The sequence below is a fragment of the Gavia stellata genome, chromosome 8 (genome assembly GCF_030936135.1).
Source record: "Gavia stellata isolate bGavSte3 chromosome 8, bGavSte3.hap2, whole genome shotgun sequence".
NCBI classification, from domain to species: Eukaryota; Metazoa; Chordata; class Aves; order Gaviiformes; family Gaviidae; genus Gavia; species Gavia stellata.
In genome coordinates, this window is record NC_082601.1 from 8,897,900 (window position 1) to 8,919,482 (window position 21,583).

Genomic DNA, 21,583 nt, shown 5'->3' on the forward strand with positions numbered 1-21,583 from the left:
CTCCTACAGCTCAGTGGGTCCTTGCAGGCAGGTCCTGGCTTCTAGACAAGATTCAAGTTGCAGTAAAAATACAGAGGAACCTTCCTTCTGCCATCTTGGACGCCTGAGCATCTGTGCCCTGTGTGCTGCTCCGTGGGCAGGGAACGATGTTTCCTCCTTTCCAGATTCCCCTGGCCCCCTTGCCCACATACACACACAGAAACAAAGCCAAAATAAATAACTGTACATTGCAGTTGGATTGATTTCCTGGTATTCTCTCAACAGTACAGGACAAATTACATTTTTTGAATGTAGGATTGACTGCTTTTGTTTTAGGATGAATAGCAGCAAGGACCTGTGGATCATAAATTCAAGTTCTCAGTTCTTGACCCTGCTGTGTAATTAATTTCATAAACTGCTCAACTCTGGCTTAAAACTGTTTAGGTTTCTCATCCCGTTACTCTACCTGGCAGGCTAGTTCAGTCTCTCACTTTTTCAATGACTAAAAACATCCTAATTCCAGCCTAAATGTTTTTGTAACCACTATATTCCCATCTTGTTCTGTCAATCACTGGCCTTAGGTTGATGTAGTATTCTTTCTCATTTTACTTTTTCTCACTGATTCTTTTGTAGAAGTCATACCTGTGTAAGCCCTTGGTCTCTTATGTTTAGCAAGATAAGTTGTTTAGTCTCTTCTCGTGACACAGATTCTCAATTCCTCTAAACAACCTCAGAGCTGTCTCTTCACTGAATCCTCGCTGAACGAGCCACTCCTGAACACTGGTGATCGTAATTGCAGATAATGTTCCAGATGAAATCTTGGCAGTGCTTTCCACAGTAGCATTAATATTTTATGTTCCTTAAACTCTTATATTCTATGAACAGATTCTGGTCTCAGAGTGCCTCATTTCTTCTTCTGTTCAGTGCTTTGAAATTTTTCCTTAGGTTGGGACTGGTGGAGGCCTGTTTCCCTACTCTAAACTGACATTTTGTCAAGAAACTTAAGAAGCTTCTATCAAACATGGGTTTCATTTATTTTTCCCCTAAAGAAAATAGCTTTTTAAAAAAAGAAAAATTGAAAGGAACACTTCAGTTTTAAGAAAGCTTCAATTTCCTATTCAAATCATAGATGTAACAAAAAATTTAATGGTACTAACTGAGATGCTTCAGATGAATAGACAGTAAATAGAATGCTGAAGAGAAAGGAAAATAAATGTTCTTAAATAGTGATTGAAGAATGTAGACTCGGGAATGGTGAGCTTTAGAGACTGTTTTTGCAGAGTGTAACAGCTTGATAGTTACGTAAGAAGCACAGAATCCTTGGCAAAACAGGTTTTTTAGCATAGGCCAGCAAGCAGGCAGAATACATGCGTGGGGGATAGCTATTCTAGATGTAATCGACAAGTGCTTGGTGTTGGAGTGGGTCCATCTAGGATATTAGAATCCTGACCAAGAGAAGATAACCTTTCGTGGTTACCAGAAGGGGGAAAAATACAGGTTGATGTGTAGAAATAGCCTTTCATAAAGCTCCTATTTTTTCTCCTTCACTTCCAAAATTTACATGTCCTTTGAAACCCTTGTTCAGGGAGCAAAACATGGCATTTCAAATTACATTTTTACATGCTCAACCATTCTTGCATTCTTTAAAATAATTTATACTAAATCTTTCCGGCATGTACTGTCACTGTGGAGAATATTATAGATCATAATATAACAATTGCTTTTCAATTAAGGTGTCATTAATTCATGCTTCAAAGATTCTAATTTATAAGAAACAAGTCTTGATTATTGTCCTATGCCATGTTTGGATAAGCAGTCCTTCCTAAAAATGGACAACTGGGATGCTAGTGAAGAAGCAGCAGCTTATGAATTGCAAGAGCACTGGCCATCAGAGCTTTGCAGTAAATTTGACTGTAAGCAGATTTCACCTCCTTGTTTGACAGAAATTAGTTTTCTCTTTCCTTTTTCAGCTATTCCATGGGTACCTCAAGCTTGTTAAGATCTTCATAGTGCTGGTTTTATAGTGACATGACCACACAGACAGTGTCCTGTTATGCATGTTGTTCAGTTTTATGGCTGTCAACTCTTACAAACTTTTATAATAGCTGCAAACAGCAAAACAACAAAAGCCTCAACTGTGTTTAACTGAGCTCTGTATTGTGTTGCAAAGATTTTTCTGTTTCATAGAAATCTGAGGGGAGGTGTTTCTAATTGCCACATGAAACTGCGTGCTCACCAGTCCCTATAAAGCTGTTTGACAAGATGTCCAAAATAGACCATCTAAATTTGACTGAAGATGAAATGACCTATTGAATTTAATAATTCTTCATAATTTTTCTGAGCTGGTTTAACTGATGATACTAATATGCAACTAGAATATATTTTCATTAAGACTATCAGGCCTAAATTGAAAAACTCTGATTGTAGTGATAGTTGAATCTATTCTTTCTCCCATTTTTGCTTGTTTATTAATTTGAAAGAACTTTATAGAGGACTAGAATTGGAACTGTGTATGCCTATATAAACACAATAATTAAGACTCCTATTACATCATTAATTTAAAAATGAAATTATGAGCATGTTAAGAAATGAAATCTTTCAGTGAGGACTGCATAGGAATTTATACTATGACCTGAAATGATTTGTTCTTTTGTGTAAACGGCATCTGATTAAGGTCAGCCTGTGAGCAGAAATGGTTCCAATCTGCAGCTGAAAAGCTGCACCACTGTCTGCACTAGAGATTAGAGCTGGCTTGTTTTTATTCACATTTGGTCAACAGATGGTCCAACTATTCTGTGGGCATTCTGGCAGTGTAGAAGTCTGCACATCAATGACAAAAAAACATCATACGAATAAGTAAAATGACAGTGTTCATCTGAGTAGAATGAATACCCAGTGTTGGCTTCTCGAAAAGTAGTGTAGCTGGCTGACTTGGAAGGAGAAAACCTAGCAAAGCGTCATATTATTGCTAAATTAGCCAATACCATTCATTCTGATAAGACTGAAAGAACAGAAAGACTATGGGGCTTATATAAAAGATAATGTTATTGGCCTTTGGCCAGAGCAGTTAACTAATATTTGCTGTCTCGCTGGATTGTTACCTTAGAAATAAAAAAAAATTTAAAAATGATATGCTGTGAATATTTCTTCTGCTCAATTGCATTTGCAAGGAATGGTACACAGAAGTCATGTTTCCCTAAACATAGTAGAAATAAACAACAACAGGCAGTTTCTGGTCTGATATCCTTAGGAACACTCTTTTTAGGCTCTTTTTTCAAGGTCACAGTTTTAATATACAGCATATCTGGCAATATGGCTTAAGGTATTCCTCTCTCTCTCCTGCCTTCACATCATGCACACACCTGTGCTACAGCAGTTTTCCCTTCTACAGCCCCTGTTCCAGCTGGGCTGTTTTTCCAACTATGTCAAGGGATTGAGACAGCTTAAAAGGAAAGTAACAGAGAACATGAAAGGGAGGGTAAGAAAAACTGTTGCATCTGCACAGCTGAAGAAGAAGCTGTACAGGGGTGAGAATCTGGGTAAGGAGATGGGGAGTGAGGAGAAGCATGAGGACCTTTGGCTGGAATTGGCACTCACGATTTTTTGTTGTGAAACCCACCATCTTCATTGTTGTGTCCATCACTGCTTCTCTGGCTTTTGATCCCTTTCTTCCTGTTACCCATACTCACAGAGCTGAAACCAGCTATAGTCCCGGACCCTTTATTTGTGGTCAGACTTGGTGACATCTAAGCCCATTTGATTTAATTTCTGATCCACCTTGAATGGGACTAGTGTTTCGTAGGTGGCTTCCATTATCCCCAGCAGTCCTATTGTGTGAAGGAGCAGAACTCTTTATTCTGTTCAGCCTCCATTCAGGAGGGTTAGCGTTATTATCAGTTTTAACATGCTTGATGAATGCATGTAGATCAAAGACAACTTTTGATGGTGTCTATTAACACCTTTTAAAATGAAAGCGCAAACCTTCCTTCTTTCACTGATGGAACTGAAGTTGATTATGTTTTCATGAGATGGTAGTACCAGATTGTAGCCTACACTTGCTTTTTACATCCCTTTGAAAGGGTGGAGAAAGGTGAATGTGTTCAGCAGCTGTGCCTCTATAAACAAATGTAGTGGCACACACTGCCGCACCTGTAACATAGAGAGTAAATACTAGTAATGTATTTGACAGTCTGTCTAAATTACACAAAACTGACTATTGGCTAGAAATACAGAAGTTGTGGGGTTTTTTTAATCTGACTGATTTTGTTCCTAAATGACAGTAATTTTATCATGGTGTTTGGTTACACTGTTGACAAGGTGATGTCTTTTGCACACATTTGTTTTTACTTTTTGTAACCGAGCTCCAGTAGCATTTTAACAATACAACTAATTACTGTGCATATTCGAAAGATAAAAGAGTGCCCTTAATGTGTTATTCATAACATGGAGTATGAGAACATTATAAGACCAGGATTGTCTTTAAATATTAATTTAATGGTAGCCATGGATGCATTAAGCTCTTGTAAAGAACAAAAACACTGAATGCAACTCTTAATTTTTTTCCATACAGTTGACTTTTATAAATATTTTCATTCTCTAGAATGGAGGAGACAGTGAGAAATCTGCTACAGAGCCAAGGATCCCCAGGCCAGCATGGAGAAGGAACTGTCAATATCATGAAGGTATATCAGGTATTAATGACTTATTACCTGTTTTCCTGTGGTAGAAAAGTTCTTTAAAACAAAAATTGCACTACTGGGGTAAACGTGTCTGGCATTGTTTCCTCTATTAGTTTATTAGTTGTGAATACTTGTAAGTGGTGGTTGGTACCATCTATATTTTTGCAGGTGTTCTCTCACCACAGTTTAAGGTTTTGCATTTTTATTGTCATTGTGTTATCTGTAATTGTTGCTGCTCCCAGTTAACAGGAGACAGAGAAACTAGTTTTGAAGACTATTGAAACACTTAATACTTGAAGTAATATATCCCAGCATCTCTAGAAAACATAGATGCTTTTGACAACTTGACCTTCAGATTGTGAAGATAATTTTATCCACTCATATTCTTACTGTGTGTGAGGTTTCCATGTCAAGCTCCATAGGTTATCACCGTTTGCGGCAGGTGCGTTTTATCATCCTCACTTGGGGTAGAGAGTGTCTCAGGACAGAATTAAGGAGAGCAAAGATTTTAGAGGTGTTGCAAAGGGAACCACGTCTGTTTATGCTGTTTATAAGAAAGGAGAGTTTTACATTTTCCTATTGTACTGCTGTATTCTAGAAGCAGTAAATCTGAGGTGGTGGAAAGCCTTTTTGAGTGTCTGGAAACAGGAAAGAGATACATCCCAGTTAATCAGATACTCTCTACATGAATTCTTAAAAAAAACACTTAATGAAGTCAGTCCTATCCTGTACCTTTTTAAACAGAATAAGCATTCCTTATAAAGATATAAAATGCTGAAATAATATATTAAAGTCTATACCAGGTAGCGATCCTTCAGATAAAACACTTTTCAAAATTTCTAATTATATTAGTCCATTCTTACAACTCATGGTTCAATAATACAGCAATATAGCTAAACAAAAATGTATATTAAAGAGTATTTATCACTGTAATTAAATTTTCATTTTAAGCTTGGTTTGAAGGGAAAAGAATCTTTTAGATTAACCTTCCAAAATAATCAGTTTTTCTTGTTAAAATGATAGCCTGTAAAATTTAATTTCAGAACAAATTATATTTTTGTTGAACTTATAATAGAACACTGTGCTTTTAGAAACTGGTGATAAAAGCATCTGTATTTTACTCACTACCTTTTGGGATGCAAAAATGAAACTAGTTCCCTCCTCTTGGTTCAGAGTTTAAAACTATACTTCCCGCTCACTCCAGCCACCATACAGTGGGTGTTCTGAAGTGGGCTTGGTGTCACCCAGTCTTTCTGGGTGGATTACTTGTTTGTTTATAACAGACAGCTGGATGATTTTATTATCTGCTTTTCTGTATGCTCTCTTACCATGGAAACCACAGTAAGGTGGTACCACAGTCAGGTTTTAGCTTCTTTGGGTTTTGTTTTTGCACTCTCAACAAGAAAAGCAAAAAAGTACTTAAGTTTCTTTCCATCATATTGAGGGTTTGGGTGTTCTTTGTTTTTCTTTTGGGCACTAAACTGGAAAAAAATCAGCTATGTGGTCTTTGGAAATTTCAAATTTTGTGTGCTGCTTTCCTAGGGGGGAGATAAACTAGTCATTCCAATTTCAGTGCTTGTATATTTTTGTGTAGTTTTTCCTCCATCTTTTATTTGTTTCTGAATTTTTGAAAAAAGAGAGAATTTGGTTATGGTTGTGGGGTTTTCTCCTTTAGGGCCATACTGAGATAGGCATTTGTTGTCTTCTGCCAGCCAGGAGAATGGGTAGCATGGTGTGTTTTGTGTAAAATCTCTTGGGCTTATTTTCTGACCAACAAAAGAACAAGGCAATTCTGCCCTCTTAGGGATAACAAGAGCAATTTTTTGTTTTCCTTCAGCTCTAGCAAACAGCCCCCTCCACCTAGCAAACTGCTGTCCAGCCAGGTTTTTTCCCTTCTTCCTGGACATGTGGTTTTGTTTGAATCTGCTAGGTGGTAGTCAGGTCAGATTCCCCAAACCTGAGCCTAGCTCTCTTATAGAGTGAAGCCTTCTCTGTCCCAGGACCTTAAAGCACCCATATACCTGTTGATCTAGGATTATTTTCAGTCTTGTACTCTACATTGCATAACAGCTTCCTTCTCTTCCTGTTCTCTTCTTGTTCTTGGGAAAGTTTTCACTCATGATATCAAAGTCAGCTTGTTTTTTAACAATTTAAAATTCTTTCATATTGCCAGTATGCAATTTTCTTTTCCTAACTCATGACTCAGAAGCAATGATTTTTCCTTTCCTGGAGGAACAGCTAGGCTACTGCATCATATACCAGTCTGTGATTGGTAAAACAGGTCAAAAATACAGAACATTTCCATGACTGTTACATTTTTTCTGAATGTCTCTCTGACTCATGAATCCTCACATCCCTTTTGTTCACTTTCATGACAAATTTCTGAACAAATAATTTGTTTTCTAGGAATTTAAAGGAATGGCTCTATTCATATGCAAAACAGCGCATTCCTGCCCTCGTATGGCTACCTGCTAAGTAGGTTAGAGATGGGTTCACTTGATGTGTATTTGTTACTCAATCACACGGTAAAAACTATGCAGTGTGATTTAGGCAACAACCGCATGTAATAATAAAAGCTAATACCTGAAAGGCTCTTCAAAACAAATAGTTGGCAAAGAATCTGTGGTCTGAAATGTTTACAAAGTATTTTAACATTGAAAAACATATTAATAAAGCATTATATGAATCATTAATATGTTATTGAAACCAACTGTGTGGAAATCATGGACAAACATGATCTAAATATATGATTAATTTTATTGCAAATACTGGGTCCAGGTTTGGCAAGAGTCATCAATATTGCAATAGAAGCATTTCATTTGTATCTTTCCAAATGCATTCAGACAGTTTTTTGATATATTTATAAGGGTAATTCACAAATGGGACTAGAACTTGAATGTACAACCTAGGTAGTTTCTTAAAAACACTGATGTATTCAGGTTTTTGGGAACATTATAACCATATTATCATCCTGTGCTTGTAAATGAAGTATAGATGTGAGCTAACACGTGAAAAAAATATTTTTATGATCTGAATTCTAAGAGATATATATAGATCTTCATATACTTACACAAAACTTATTGAATGTATAAACACTAGCATTGTTTTGAAAGCCATCCTCTAAAATCAAACACTTACCTTATAGAACATAATCTGAATCATACCTGTTCTCTGTGATTACTATGATATGATCAGAATGATATGATCAGTACTAAGTGCAATAGAGTATCAGACTTTACTGCAGTTTTACAACCATATATTTCATAACAAATGAGGACATGACCTAGGTGTTCTCCAGTGTGATTTATCAACATATGTCCCGTATTCTCTGACACCATGGTAAGTTAGTTTTAGTGTGTGAAGCCTGTTCAAATTAATACCTGAATAGTCACCAAAGATACCTCTGTGCAATAAACACTTTTGATCTATTGACCATTGTCTACGTATTTGTTTTTTACAAATCTAATTATTGTTCTGGGATGTATTAAATTGAGTTCTTATTATAATATCAATATGTCTGACTCCAGAATAAATATTCTTGCTAATGAACATTAAATGTTGCATAGTGATCGTGTTAGGAGAATAATAAGATGGAGCCCAAAGCGTGCATTATTGTTGCAATATTGTGTTAGGTCTTGCTGGGGTTCTTACTTGAAGCAAAATACTCTATCCCCTCCATAGAGCTAGCTGCCTTATGGGAATTTAATTTGCTGGACTTACAGATGGATGATGGGATTTCTTTAGGGTAAATGAATTTAGAAGCAGGATTGTAAATAAAATTGTCTTCTGTTATCATTTTACATAATAATAACTGAGGGAAGATTTATAATGAATGCTCCACGTAAATGTAGACAAGAATATGTATGATTTGAATTGCCGTGAACCATTGTATTTCTTGCTTAAAAGTTTATTTGACTAAAAGGCTCTAGTATGTAAGAGCTTTATGATGTTTCCAAGAGGCATTGTCCACCTAAAAGTAAGACCATGAAAGGCCAAACCGATACCTCATATATTAATATTATTCTCATTCAAGACACAAGTACTTTATCTAGGAGGGAGAGTGATCCCCAGAAACAATTTTGTGCAGCACTTGAACCCAAGACATTAAAACAAGCACCCCACAGACTTTGCTTCCTAAGTTTGTCCTTGTGATTTGATATCAAAAACTAGAGTCTGTTTCCTGTTTGATCACAGTACTGGATATCTAGGTAGAGTCTTACCTGATTACAGATCACTCAAAGATTTTCAAGGTTTTTTTTAACTCCTTTTGACTTATGTCAGTGTACAGGGATCGAACTAGATGAGGAAGAGAATTTGTTGTAAGTTCACAATTTGTTATAATTCTGGAATTGTCAATATGTGCACTAAAGCTCAGGACAGACATGCTGCAGTCACATCAGAGAGGAAGGACGATCCGCTGTTTAAAGCACTGTGTTTAGAAGACTAGATTTTGATTCTTTCATTTGCTACAAAGTTCTCCATTTCCTTGGACAAATTCACTTTATCTGTCCATCTTTAACCTTTGTCTGTAAAAAGAGAATAACAACATATAATTTAATCTCAAGTATATTTAATATGTCATCATACATATGAACTGCTGCTTCTGTGGTAACAGGAACTGTTATATGTACTGAGCCAGATAATGAGGCTTTTCATATTTCCTTGTAAACTCGGAAAAAAGCTTACTTACCCTAAGGAGTTTGTTTAATATATAAATACTTCTAACAGAAAAAGAATCAGTTTTGAGGTGGAGTTTGGGTGGTCTTCAAGCAGGGCTATCCTGTCTTGTATTAAAAAATATGGAAGTGAATTTTTGCTGTTGGGAATTTGGGGATTTTGATACATGAATTTGTATAAAAAACTTAGGGAAATAAAAATTCCTGACTGCAGTGACTGTAACCTTTTCAGAACCCTGCTGAGCTTCTTTGAGATTTGCACTCCAAACAAATACTGCTGTGGGGACCAGGCACGTTCTTTTGATCAGCAGGAACTGAAATCCCGGGTTGTAGACAGACTGAAGCCCACCCCATCTAACGTCACAGACCCAGTCATCCCTCAACTTCTGTGCTAGTGCAGAGTGTCTCTGACTGCACTTGTTCACTAGCTGACATGGTCTAGACTACTTTTTAGCAGAGGGGTTTTTCATCGTGGTGGACAGTACAGGTCTTCAGAGATTGACTATACAAATTCAAGAGGGGAAAGATACGAGTAACAGGGTAGGGCATTTGTCAAGGAGAACGATCCCTGTGCTGAGGTCAGTGATCTTGCGTCTACACCAAGAGAAGTCTGGCTCAAAGACTCAATGGGGATTACAGGTAAGCTTAATAGCAAGACACATTTTCAGGTTTCTTTGTCCCTGGGTGTAATGGAGAAGAGCAGCTTGATTACTTCCATTTCTTTCTGTAAGTGGTATGTGTCCTGTCTCATTTTTGCTCCACAGCTCATTTCAGCACCCACGTGACTATGATGACATCAAAGTGGTGGCAGTTTGAGCAATTGCAGCCTAAGCATTTCACAGAATCACAGAATCACTAAGGTTGGAAAAGACCTGTAAGATCATCAAGTCCAACCATCAACCAATCCTGGGCAGTTTATTCCAATGTTTCACTACTCTCTCAGTAAAGAAATTTTTCCTAATATCCAGTCTGAACCTCCCCTGGCACAACTTGAGGCCATTTCCTCTAGTCCTGTCGCTAGTCACTTGGGAGAAGAGACCAACACCCACCTCTCTGCAACCCCCTTTCAGGTAGTTGTAGAGAGCGATGAGGTCTCCCCTCAGCCTCCTCTTCTCCAGACTGAACAACCCCAGTTCCCTCAGCCGCTCCTCATCAGACTTGTGCTCCAGACCCCTCACCAGCTTCGTCGCCCTTCTCTGGACACACTCCAGCACCTCAATGTCCTTCTTGTAGTGAGGGGCCCAAAACTGAACACAGTATTCGAGGCGCAGCCTCACCAGTGCCGAGTACAGGGGCACGATCACCTCCCTGCTCCTGCTGGCCACACTGTTTCTGATACAGGCCAGGATGCCGTTGGCCTTCTTGGCCACCTGGGCACACTGCTGGCTCACATTCAGCCGGGTGTCGATCAACACCCCCAGGTCCTTTTCTGCAGGGCAGCTTTCCAGCCACTCGTCCCCAAGCCTGTAGCGCTGCATGGGGTTGTTCTGACCCAAGTGTAGGACCCGGCACTTGGCCTTGTTGAACTTCATCCAGTTGGCCTTGGCCCATCCATCCAGACTGTGCAGATCCTTCTGCAGAGCCTTCCGACCCTCCAGCAGATCAACACTCCCTCCCAACTTGGTGTCATCTGCAAACTTGCTGAGGGTGCACTCGATCCCCTCATCCAGATCATCGATAAAGATATTAAACAAGACTGGTCCCAAAACTGAGCCCTGGGGGACTCCGCTTGTGACCGGCCGCCAACTGGATTTGACTCCATTCACCACAACTCTCTGGGCTCGACCGTCCAGCCGGTTTTTCCCCAGCGAAGAGTGTACCTGTCTAAGCCACGATTCGCCAGCTTCTCCAGGAGAATACTGTGGGAGACAGTGTCGAAGGCTTTACTGAAGTCCAGGTAGACAACACCAACAGCCTTCCCCTCATCCACTAGGTTGGTCACCTGGTCATAGAAGGAGATCAGGTTGGTCAAGCAGGACCTGCCTTTCATGAACCCGTGCTGGCTGGGCCTGATCCCTTGGTTGTCCTGCACGTGCCCTGTGAGCACCCTCAGGATGAACCTCTCCATAATCTTCCCTGGCACCGAGGTCAGGCTGACAGGCCTGTAATTCCCTGGATCCTCCTTCCGGCCCTTCTTGTAGTTGGGTGCCCCGTTGGCAAGCCTCCAGTCATCCGGGACCTCCCCCGTTGACCAGGACTGTTGATAAATGATGGAGAGCGGCTTGGCAAGCTCCTCCGCCAGCTCCCCCCAGTGCCCTTGGGTGGATCCCACCAGGCCCCATAGACTTGTGAGCGTCCAGGTGGCACAGCAGGTCATTAACTGTTTCCTCCTGGATCACGGGGACTTTATTTTGCTCTCCATCCTTGTCTTCCAGCTCAGGGAGTTGAATACCCTGAGGATACCTGGTGTGGCTGTTAAAGACTGAGGCAAAGAAGGCATTAAGTACCTCAGCCTTCTCCTCATCCTTGGTGACAATGTTCCCCCCTGCATCCAGTAAAGGATGGAGATTCTCCTTGGCTCTCTTTTTGTTGTTAATGTATTTATAGAAGCATTTTTTGTTATCCCTTACATTTTTTGTTATCCCTTACAACTGAGGCCAGGTTGAGCTCTAGCTGGGCTTTTGCCTTTCTAATTCCCTCTCTAATTCCATCTCTCCATTTGCATGGGGCTCTTCTCGCCGAGTAAGAGGTGTGACTGGTTCAGCTCTGTTTTTTTTCTCGCTCTGGAGGAATGATAAGATTTTGAGAAGTAATTCCTTCAGAAGAGATTTCGCAGGCTTTAGTGTGCACCGTGAGAAGAATGGCACACAGCTCCATGGGGGACATCTGTCCCATTTGCAGGGCATCACCACCAGTGCAATCATTAACTCACACTGCAGCTTCACGGGAGGAGTGGCTTTGAACATAAGAAAGTTCAGTTCCATTTCCTGCTCTCTTGCTGGATGTAAATATGTGTACATGTGCCTGCCTTACCCAAAGCTAAGAAAGAAGATTTATCTGTAAAGACTCAATACTGATAAGTTCAATACAAAGATAAAATAATTCCAGTCCTACAAGGCTTCTAGCTCTCAGTCATGAAGTCTAGAGCGTTTTGCCAATTGGTTTCCGAAGCAGGTGTCAGAGAGGTGTGACTATGTAAATGATACAGGCACATTTCAGGTGGCATTGTTGGCCAGATCTATGCAATTTTTTGTCTGCGTGCTTTGTGAGACTCCAATGTGGAACAGTTGTTATGACTGTCACTTCCAATTTGCACAGCCGTTGGTGTCAACAGCTTTTTCATGACAAGAAAAACTGTATCTATTGGCAATGTAATTTTATCTTACCACAAAATTACACAAGCTTAATGTTCAGGCCATTGATATGTAACATTTTATAGGTGGGGCCTGACCATGAATTGAAAAAAAGGCACTAGTTGAATTCCCTAGCTGAAATCCACGTAGGATTTTTAATGCTAACTTCTATTGCAGAAGGAGGAAATGTATCCTTAATATTAAACTCTTGTCTCTGGATTGGAAGTGCACACAGGAGACTGCATCAACCAGGCCTCCTAAGCTACTAAGGAGAATATTACTAGGCAAAGCTTAGCGGTTTTGTGTCTCCCAGAGAAGGACAGAAGAGGAGCCACCCGCACTCTTGGGAGCTCCACCAGAAATCCCGGGCTGTCAAGGACACAAGCATTTGCTGTTGGACTGCTTTTCCATACAGCGAAATCCAGGGCTAGCTCGGTAACAACTAATTCCTTATGGCTTTTCTTCTGGTAGTTTTCCACCACTGTGCAAAGACTCTGATAAATATTTGTTCCCATATTTAACCAAATAGAGATTGGATTCTTGCCCCCAAAGGAGGGTGATGGTGCTCCTCAGACACTGTTCAAAATTACAGTTTTGTTTCAAGGAACATATGTGCAAATAGTTTTCCTTTTTTGATTGTTTGTAATACAGTAACAAAGCAATGGAGTTATGTTTAACACAATGCAGTCTCATAACTGAAATGTGCCATTTGTGTACCTGTTTCTCAGAAAACAAGCTGTTCTTTCCTTCCCAGAATCCTCTACGTATCTACAGTAACAAGAGGTGAAGATTGACTGATTTGATGGTGCTATTATGTATTATACTGATTGTAATGCTACACTTAGATTTTCCTCTACAATGTAGTGTTTCTACCTTTTCTATATCTTTCTTCTAGTTCTTACTTTTGGAATGAATCCACAAAAATCAGCCCATATATATTGCCTGAACCCTATACATTTGAAACAGGCATAATGGAAATTCGGAGACTCTCTTTGGAAAGCAAGGTGATGATGTGGTTCACAGCCTGACTGACTCAGGTCATCCTAATGCATACAGGGACTTCCCATTTATGCACAGCAGGTTGTCTGCAGCCTTAATCTTGCCCTTAATGGTGTTCTTCTGGTTGCCTTTTTTCTAATTCAGGGGATGTATTGGAGAGAAAAGAGTATCACTCTAACATGCCTCTGCTTGGTAGTCATAAGAGACTGGAATAACCTCCTGGAGTTTATAGCAAATACCAGTTTTAAGATCATCTATCTGCTGCTTGGAGAGATGCCGGTATATTTGTATGTGAAGGCCAACTTGTTGTTCTTTACCTGCATGTATTCCTCATGCAGGTCAAATCAGGGCTACCAGCAGCAGGGCTATGCTGGCACACAGGCTGAGGGCAGCCCATGCTGTGGCTGTGTGAGAAAGCAAGCCTGTGGGGCTGCTGCAGCATGCTTGCCATGGGACCCAGTGCCACTTCCAGCCCCGCTCTGTTTCTCAGCAGAGCAATGAGATCCCCAGGGAGGAGTTGTCATCTCCCATCTGGCAACTGCATTTAGACCTCCCGGGTTTGTAGTGTGTCTCCTGGCTCCTGACCAAAAGAAGATTTTAATAAGGGGGGGTCTTACCTATCTGTAGCCTATCCAGATCCTTGTCAGGATCAAGATGTGCATTGTTGACCTGACACAGCATTGCCCATCCTGGGCTCATATTGAAGAGGTTCTGGTTGGGCAAGAGGGTCTGGTAAGGAAATAAGAAGCATTTTTATCTATCTAATCCTTTGCATTTTCTGAGTAAGGATAATGAATAAGAAATAATAAATAGAAACTGTTAACTGCCATCAGCTGTCTAGTGACAGAAGTGTTTGAACAGAAAAGTTCAACAAACAGTTTGTATACCTTGGTGTTCCAAGGCTGGGTCTTACATATGGCCAAGGCACTTGCTCTCTCCCTATTTCCACATCTCCATAAAATATATTGTTCACTCGGCATTTTGAGCTGTGATTCATTTATATTTTCAAACCAGCAGAAAGCAATGCTATTTTTTGAATTTTAAAAAGTTGAAAAAAAATCTAAAATTTTGCTTATTTTCTGAGGAAAAAAAAAGATTATGCTGTATTCACAAACATTCTGTCTTTGAAAATTATTTTAACAGAAGAATGCACTTACCAATGTATCAGCATGTTTATTTTGGAAAGGATGTGCACTGTTGATCAAAAAAAGTATTTTTAATTTTGGTTAAATATATTTTATCTAAACTATAATAACGTATTTGAAAAGCTGAAGTTTTGATCTGATCCAGAATGATAATTCCTACCCTTTATTTTTGTGTGAAGATGCATTCTAAGCTTCTTTCAGAAGTTTTCCTGACAAGATTGTGAGACAAACTAACTACTCCCTGGCATTTGCAAAAACTTACCTGGTTATGTAGTAATATAGTAATTTTTTTGGTCCTAATCCCACAGGGAACTTCTTAGGTCAGCTTCTGCAGTTGTGCTTATGGTGAGAACTAGTCAGTTAATGTATCGCTGTCATTCCAAAATACTAGTTAATATTCATATTCAGGTAGGTCCTTTAGAGCTTGTTTGTGGTATTCCCTAAAGAAACCATCTATGGAAAACTGGATCAATAAGTATAAGTCCTTAGGAGACTTTCTGGTGGCAAAAAAAAAATTGCACTCAAAGTTTTTAATTTCATTAAAAAGAGTAATTTGGCCTTTATCCAAGTAGTGAAAAGACATTATTAAAAAAAAAAAAAAAAGGGAAGGGCTGCAAAGGGAAGAAAAAATGGCTTATTTCTAGCAATTTAAATCCAGAGTAATTCTATTGCCTTAATTGCTGTTATGTAAAATTTACTGAATTTAATTTTCAGAATAGTTTGGCTTGTTTGTACTTCAGTCAAAGGTAGACATTTTGATACTGTCCTTTTAGTCAAGTGTAGTTACTTTAACACTTACAAACTCCTTCAGGAAAGTTTAAATGCTTCATATAGGTTTCCTGGGAGGAAAAGTTACTTTAAGTACGGTACTATAATGAACCAATTTATAAGAGAATATCCACATGAAAAATCACACTGCATATTCTTCTCATAATATCATACACACACATATGAAGAAGGAATGGCTTAGCTTCTAGAACAATTTTTTTTTTTTTTTCTGCTGATAACTTTGCTATTTGGTGCAGCTGAAGTCTTCCATTTCGAAAAGGCAATAGAACAAAAAACATTGTGAGCTACTGCCACACTGCCCTGCCACCACCGTGCCTGAAACCTGGCTTGGAAGAGTCACCTCCAGAATGGTCAGTCTTTGGTTTCGCTTCTGACAGATGGAGTGCCAGGGGTGAGGGTGCTGTTGATAGTGTGAATATCCATTCACTAAAGACTAGATGGTGTCAACAGCAATATTTGGTCACAAGGTTAGTGTAGTTCACTTTGACACCCTGGACTGATGCTCAGCTGGGGACCTAAAAACAAGAAACTCCATTTACTCTTACTGATCTGATAAGTACAGTTAATAGTGAAGTTCACTGTGAAGTTTTTCTTCTTTTACAGTCCTTTTTGATCTGAACTTTTTCAAAAGAAATAGATGTTTCTGATGCATGGAACAACCAATAAAAGCATCATCAGGAAATTTATTAATGTTACTGCAGAACTGTTCAATAGGGGTGATAGCTTATACTAGTGAGAAGTGTTTTGAGTGAAGAATAATATATAGTACATTTAGACTGATACGCAAGTGGTAGGAGGCTCATATCAGAAACATAAAGAAAGTACTTTGTTCTCTTATCCATCACATGTATTTAATCTAGGGAATTTTACTGCTCACTCTGTTCACTTTGTAAGTGAAATCCAGAGATGAAAAAGAAGAATTTTATATGTTTTTCCTGACAACAGTAATGTTAAACTGTGAACAATTTGGGATGCTTCTGTAAAATTTTGTGATATATGTGCGTTCCTTTCTTTTCCTTCAATTTTGGTCAGCTTGTTCTGAACAAGAGCTGTTAGCTAAACAAAAATATATTATTATTACTTTTGCTGATGTGCTATCTAAACCAAAGCTATATTTTAGTCTATAATTCCACTGGGAGAAAATAAAGCAAGAGAAAACAGCTGAACACATAGATAGAAGTAAGCAAGGTAAAACCAGAAGTCATGTTTGTAGCCTTATTCTCAGAAATCACTTAGTTAGATCACTGTCTAGTTCCATGTAATTTTTTCTACATTATAACTTGTTCACTCAGTTACGGGATTTTTTCCAGACCTGGGTCATGGTGTTTAATGGGATTCCCATTGGCAAATAAAGAAAATTTTAAAAAAAAATTGCAGATGGAACAGACATATCTGTGATATCAGTGATATCAGTGACTACTCCTGTACCAAGCATCTTTCAGTAAACACTTTGCAGATTCATCAGTCTTGCTTCACATTGCTCTGATTTAACATACAAGTGTCTTTTATACATCTCAGGTTTTGCCAAGTGAAATAGGTTATAAAGTGTATCAGAAGATACTGCAAAATTTCAAAGGGCGTAGTTAAGAGGGATTGAGCCACAGTAAACAAGTGTTAATTATGATTAAGGAAAAAAAGGTCATGGTGGGGGGAGAAAGGGGAGCAGGGTGCCACTGGAAAATAGTTTTAACCTTGTTGGAATTTTAAGTCAGTAGTCCTTGGAGGAATTGCTGCCTTTTTTCAGCTTGTGCAGTCAGACTGATCTACTTGTGCATCGTTTGGGGCCGTTTTTTTCATGAAAGTACAAAGAAACCCTCATCTACAGTTTTCATCTACATCAACAGTCTGAAAATTCTCATTTCATATCGCTTGCTCGCAGTGAAGAATAGTGCTGAACACCAGGAGGTCTGCAGTGGAAGTAACACTGAAAGTACACCATCTAAGAATACATCAAGACTATAGAATGGTCTTGCAAGAAACAACATTCACAATTTATTATTACATAACCATTTCTGTTTATGGATTTGCAAATTGCAGTTTGGGTTTGGAGGTAAAGAGTCTGCCTTTATTATATGAGGAAAGAGTGTTAGAAGTGTAGTGTAGTGTACCTGGATCACCAAATTCAGTCACTGAAATCTAAGATAACTGTTTAGTAAATGTCTTATTTAGAAAGTCCTGTGGAAGCTCCTGAGACACCATGGAAAGTGCTGAATGTTTTGAGATGCTGAGTTAGCCACTTAGCTTGGGTTCAATATTGATTGGATTCTTGGATGCCTGTTACCATTGCCTCTGTATACGACCTGTTAATAACTACATTGTGAATCATTTTGAGTTTTTTCTCACTTAAGTGGTTATGAGCAATCATAAGCACTATTTAATTATATATCCTGCATGTATTTTATTCTTGGGTTAAACATGTGATTAAAGTGGGTTTTTTTAAAATTGCAGGCATCTCTAACCATTTTAAAACCATTGTCTCTAATAAATTTCAGAAGCTGAAGAATTAAAAGGAAGTCAGGGAAAAAAAAACCTCACTCAGGCATCACAATCTGATACCCAAAATTGAGATAGAGATCGTTTGTATCTGAGGGATCTTTACCGCATTGCATCTGAAACACTTCACTTCTCTGGAGGACTTGTGTTTATCACATGAAAATGATCTTTAGCTTCTATAAGCAAAAATGTAATCTCTAATTATTACTTATCAGTTTCCAGACAAGCAATTCATATCATCCAACACTCGTTGGGAAAATCAGCATTTCAAAGATCGTGATCTTTTTTTAGTTCTTGTTTGGTTCAAGCAGATTTTTGTCACATGTCCTTGTGAAAGATTGCTGTTTATAATCAGTTCTGTAGAGGCCAGATCCAGTTATATCAGGATTAGATTATGCTATGTTGTGTTATTATAGTCACTTGTCCAGTGAACTTTGCAAGATCTCTGTGATTCAGGAGCCTCCCTGGGTAGTCTGTTCCAGTGACCATATGACCACCCTCATGGGAGAACAATGTTACAAGCTGTGTCCATTGTATCTGGTCTTTTCATCATGCCACTTCCAAGAAGAGTCTGGCTCCATCTTCTCTCTTCCCTGCAACAGATACACCTTCTTATGCAGTTGTCTGCCAGCCTCTACTGCTGCATGGGGTTATTCCTCCCCCAGTGCAGGACTTTGCATTTCCCATTGCTGAGAGCCATGGCAAGTGCTGTGCTGTTGCAGGTTCTGTTTGGCCTCCTCCCATGCAAGCCTGCCTGCTGGTTAATGGTGTTAATGATTTCTGTTTTCTTAAAGGCTTCTTGCTTGGGTAGGTAGTTCCTGAATTATAAAGTCTCAAATTAGGAAAAATTGGAACATGAGTTACCTGGGGAACTATATGATCATTTAATACCATGTATTTGTCGTTACTACCAGAAAAGAGCTCTTGTTCCAATTAGTGCCTGTATCATGGGTTTAGCTGTAAAAAAGAAAATCTATAATAGATTTTTGCTATCTACCTTGTTGTTTCTTTGTGTCATCTGACATTTACTCTTCTTGGTTTGAAATTTCATAGTTACACATTGAAATATTTTGAAATGAGCTCATTTTTTTGCAATTTTATTTTCTGTGTGTGTAGTGTAATTCCTAGAAAGCATCTTAAGAAAGAAGAAAGGACAAAGAACAGACAACTGATGGTACTACCAGTAAAACTTTAATAAACAATAATTTCTGAAATAATAATGGTTAAGAAATAGCTGGCTAAGTGTCCCTTTGACATTTGTCTGTTCCTTGAAAAGGGGACAAGTCTTAAAGGAAAGGCAGCCCAATGACTAGCGCTGTGTCCAGAGGGTCAGCAGCCTTTTGCCTTTCTTGGGATGAAGGAAGAGGTAATTCCTGAAATAGGCAGGTTGGTCTCTTATCTTTTGAAAGCTTCCATGTGATCTTTTCTATCACTGTAGTTACGCCTTTTGTTTATAAACAGTGAAAACACTTGTTCGATATTCTGAAAGGTAGGTGGAAGGGAGAAGATTGGCTTTATATTCTACATACTTCTTTATATTCTACAAATTCCAGTAAATTATCATTTGGACTTTCAGGTGGATTTCCTGCTCTCTTAATTTATTGTTCTTACTTTTATTTATTAGTGGAAAGAGGAAGTATTATACTGCTCCTTCCTACTTCATCTAACTGAAAACCAGCTTTCTGATAAGTCTCAGTCAGGTCGCTGCATTGTACAGCTTCATAGATCAATGTCTTCAGTGATTTATATCTTCTCATTGATTCTAGAAAGCTTGCCATTTCCACACTGCAGGGTCTGTTTTCATCTGTTGTTTTCTATTGGCTATAGAGCCTATAGTGTTTGATCAAAGGGTTCATCATCAGTGTACTATTTGTTTGATTTATAGAACAAACTGAATACTTAGAAATGTTCAGGGCAGGATGTCATTTTAGATTTGCAAAATAATGTTTGTTTCAGAAAAGCAATGACAGTTTAAACCAGCTTGAGAAGCTTACACAAGGTGGGACTTGATTGTAAGTTTCTCATTAATTTCCATGGGAAAAGGTCTACAGTGAACAGCATAATCCTAGTTTTCTTTTAGTAAGATTTGAATATTTAATATTTTTATTGACTCTTTGTTGAAACAGAGCATTAGAGATGTAGATGAGCCTTTACTGTAGAATTCTCATCAGGCTGCTCTGTTTTCATCCTCTCGTGGTACATGCATGTGTCTTAAACTCTTATTGGTTTGGGGAGGCTGAGAGCTGTGTTGTTGCTTTTTTTGCCTTTTTTTGCCTTTTTTTTTTACCTATCTAGCTTACTTCCAGAGTACCGTTTCCATCTGTTATCTTTTCACAGAAATGAAACCGCAATGATCGGCAGAATAGCACTTACTCTGCCTTTGTTGGACTTCTGACCTGGAGAGTATTTTGCTATTCAGCTTGAAAACCCAGCCTGCCTTTAATTGTGCAATACGTGAGGCATACAACAGAGACTGTTTAGAAGATTCAAAAGCTGGTCTTTATTTGAGGTAACATGAGAAGTATAGGAATCTAGAATAAAAAAAGGAATAAACTGCTCTACGCCATTGATTGCTACCTTCAGCATGCTCACTCCAGAGTTTTCTGTAGGATTTGATCAACATCATGCAGGAGATAGACATTTCCTCTTGCAAATCTCTGTCTGCCCCTTCCTGCCTCTCCCCAGCAGGCATCTACCTTTAATATTTGCAGATTTTTCACTCTTAAGAGGATTCTGTCATTCCAAAAGCCTTTCTCATTCTCCCTTTTACTTGACTTTAAGCACGAAGGGTGTTTAAAAAGCACCTGTTTTCTTTGGTTTCTTGAGTGTGGATTTTCCATTCTACCCTTACTGTATATCACCCAGGTAGAACTGGTTAAAGTGATGGGGCAGTGCCCTCAGGAAGTTGCACGCCTAAGCACAATTTCTAAGGTTAGAAATGTTTTCCTCTATTCTGCAGCTTTTCCAGGTAGGGTAGGTGACATATCAGGGACCTTTTTAGTCCATGCCTGAAACAGTGAAACACATTTATTATTACACAGTAATAAACTAGTTTTGCAAATATGTGAGCTGTACTTAAACACTTAAGCAGGGGTAACAGTGGTATGTATCTCGAGGTATTCTAGTGCACATCATAGTAAAACAGAATGTGTACTCTTGATTATGCCACTAGTGTGCAACGTTCATCAAATTTTGTAATTAGAAGATGAATGGGTTACTTCTTTAGGTGACTGGAATTTACTCTGTGGGAAGTTGCATTACTCCCCTTTCTGTGATGAAATGTCATAACTTATGCTTTCTTCTACCTGTCCTTTGAAATTGCTGCCCTCTATTTTGAGCAGGAAAAGTGTCCCTGTGCAAATGTTTATATTTTCTTCCATTGTTAGCCACATCTAATTCATGTCACATTCTGTCCTAAAAAATATTGTTTGTATTTGAATTACATCAGAGATACCTTTGTCTGTTTTTTTCCCAAGTTCATAGAAATGTTTTATGTCCATGCACTCATCAGGGCAACTTGAAGGGAAAAT

General features: G+C 38.7%; 1 protein-coding gene across 1 annotated transcript in view; it reads left to right on the plus strand.

The window, feature by feature from the left end:
- Positions 1-21,583, plus strand: part of NCKAP5 (NCK associated protein 5) — a 382,667-nt gene that overhangs the window by 230,200 nt on the left and 130,884 nt on the right. The window contains exon 5 of the mRNA XM_059820618.1: positions 4,580-4,670. Coding sequence (XP_059676601.1) covers positions 4,580-4,670 — 91 coding nt within the window. The remainder of the gene's footprint in view (positions 1-4,579; positions 4,671-21,583) is intronic.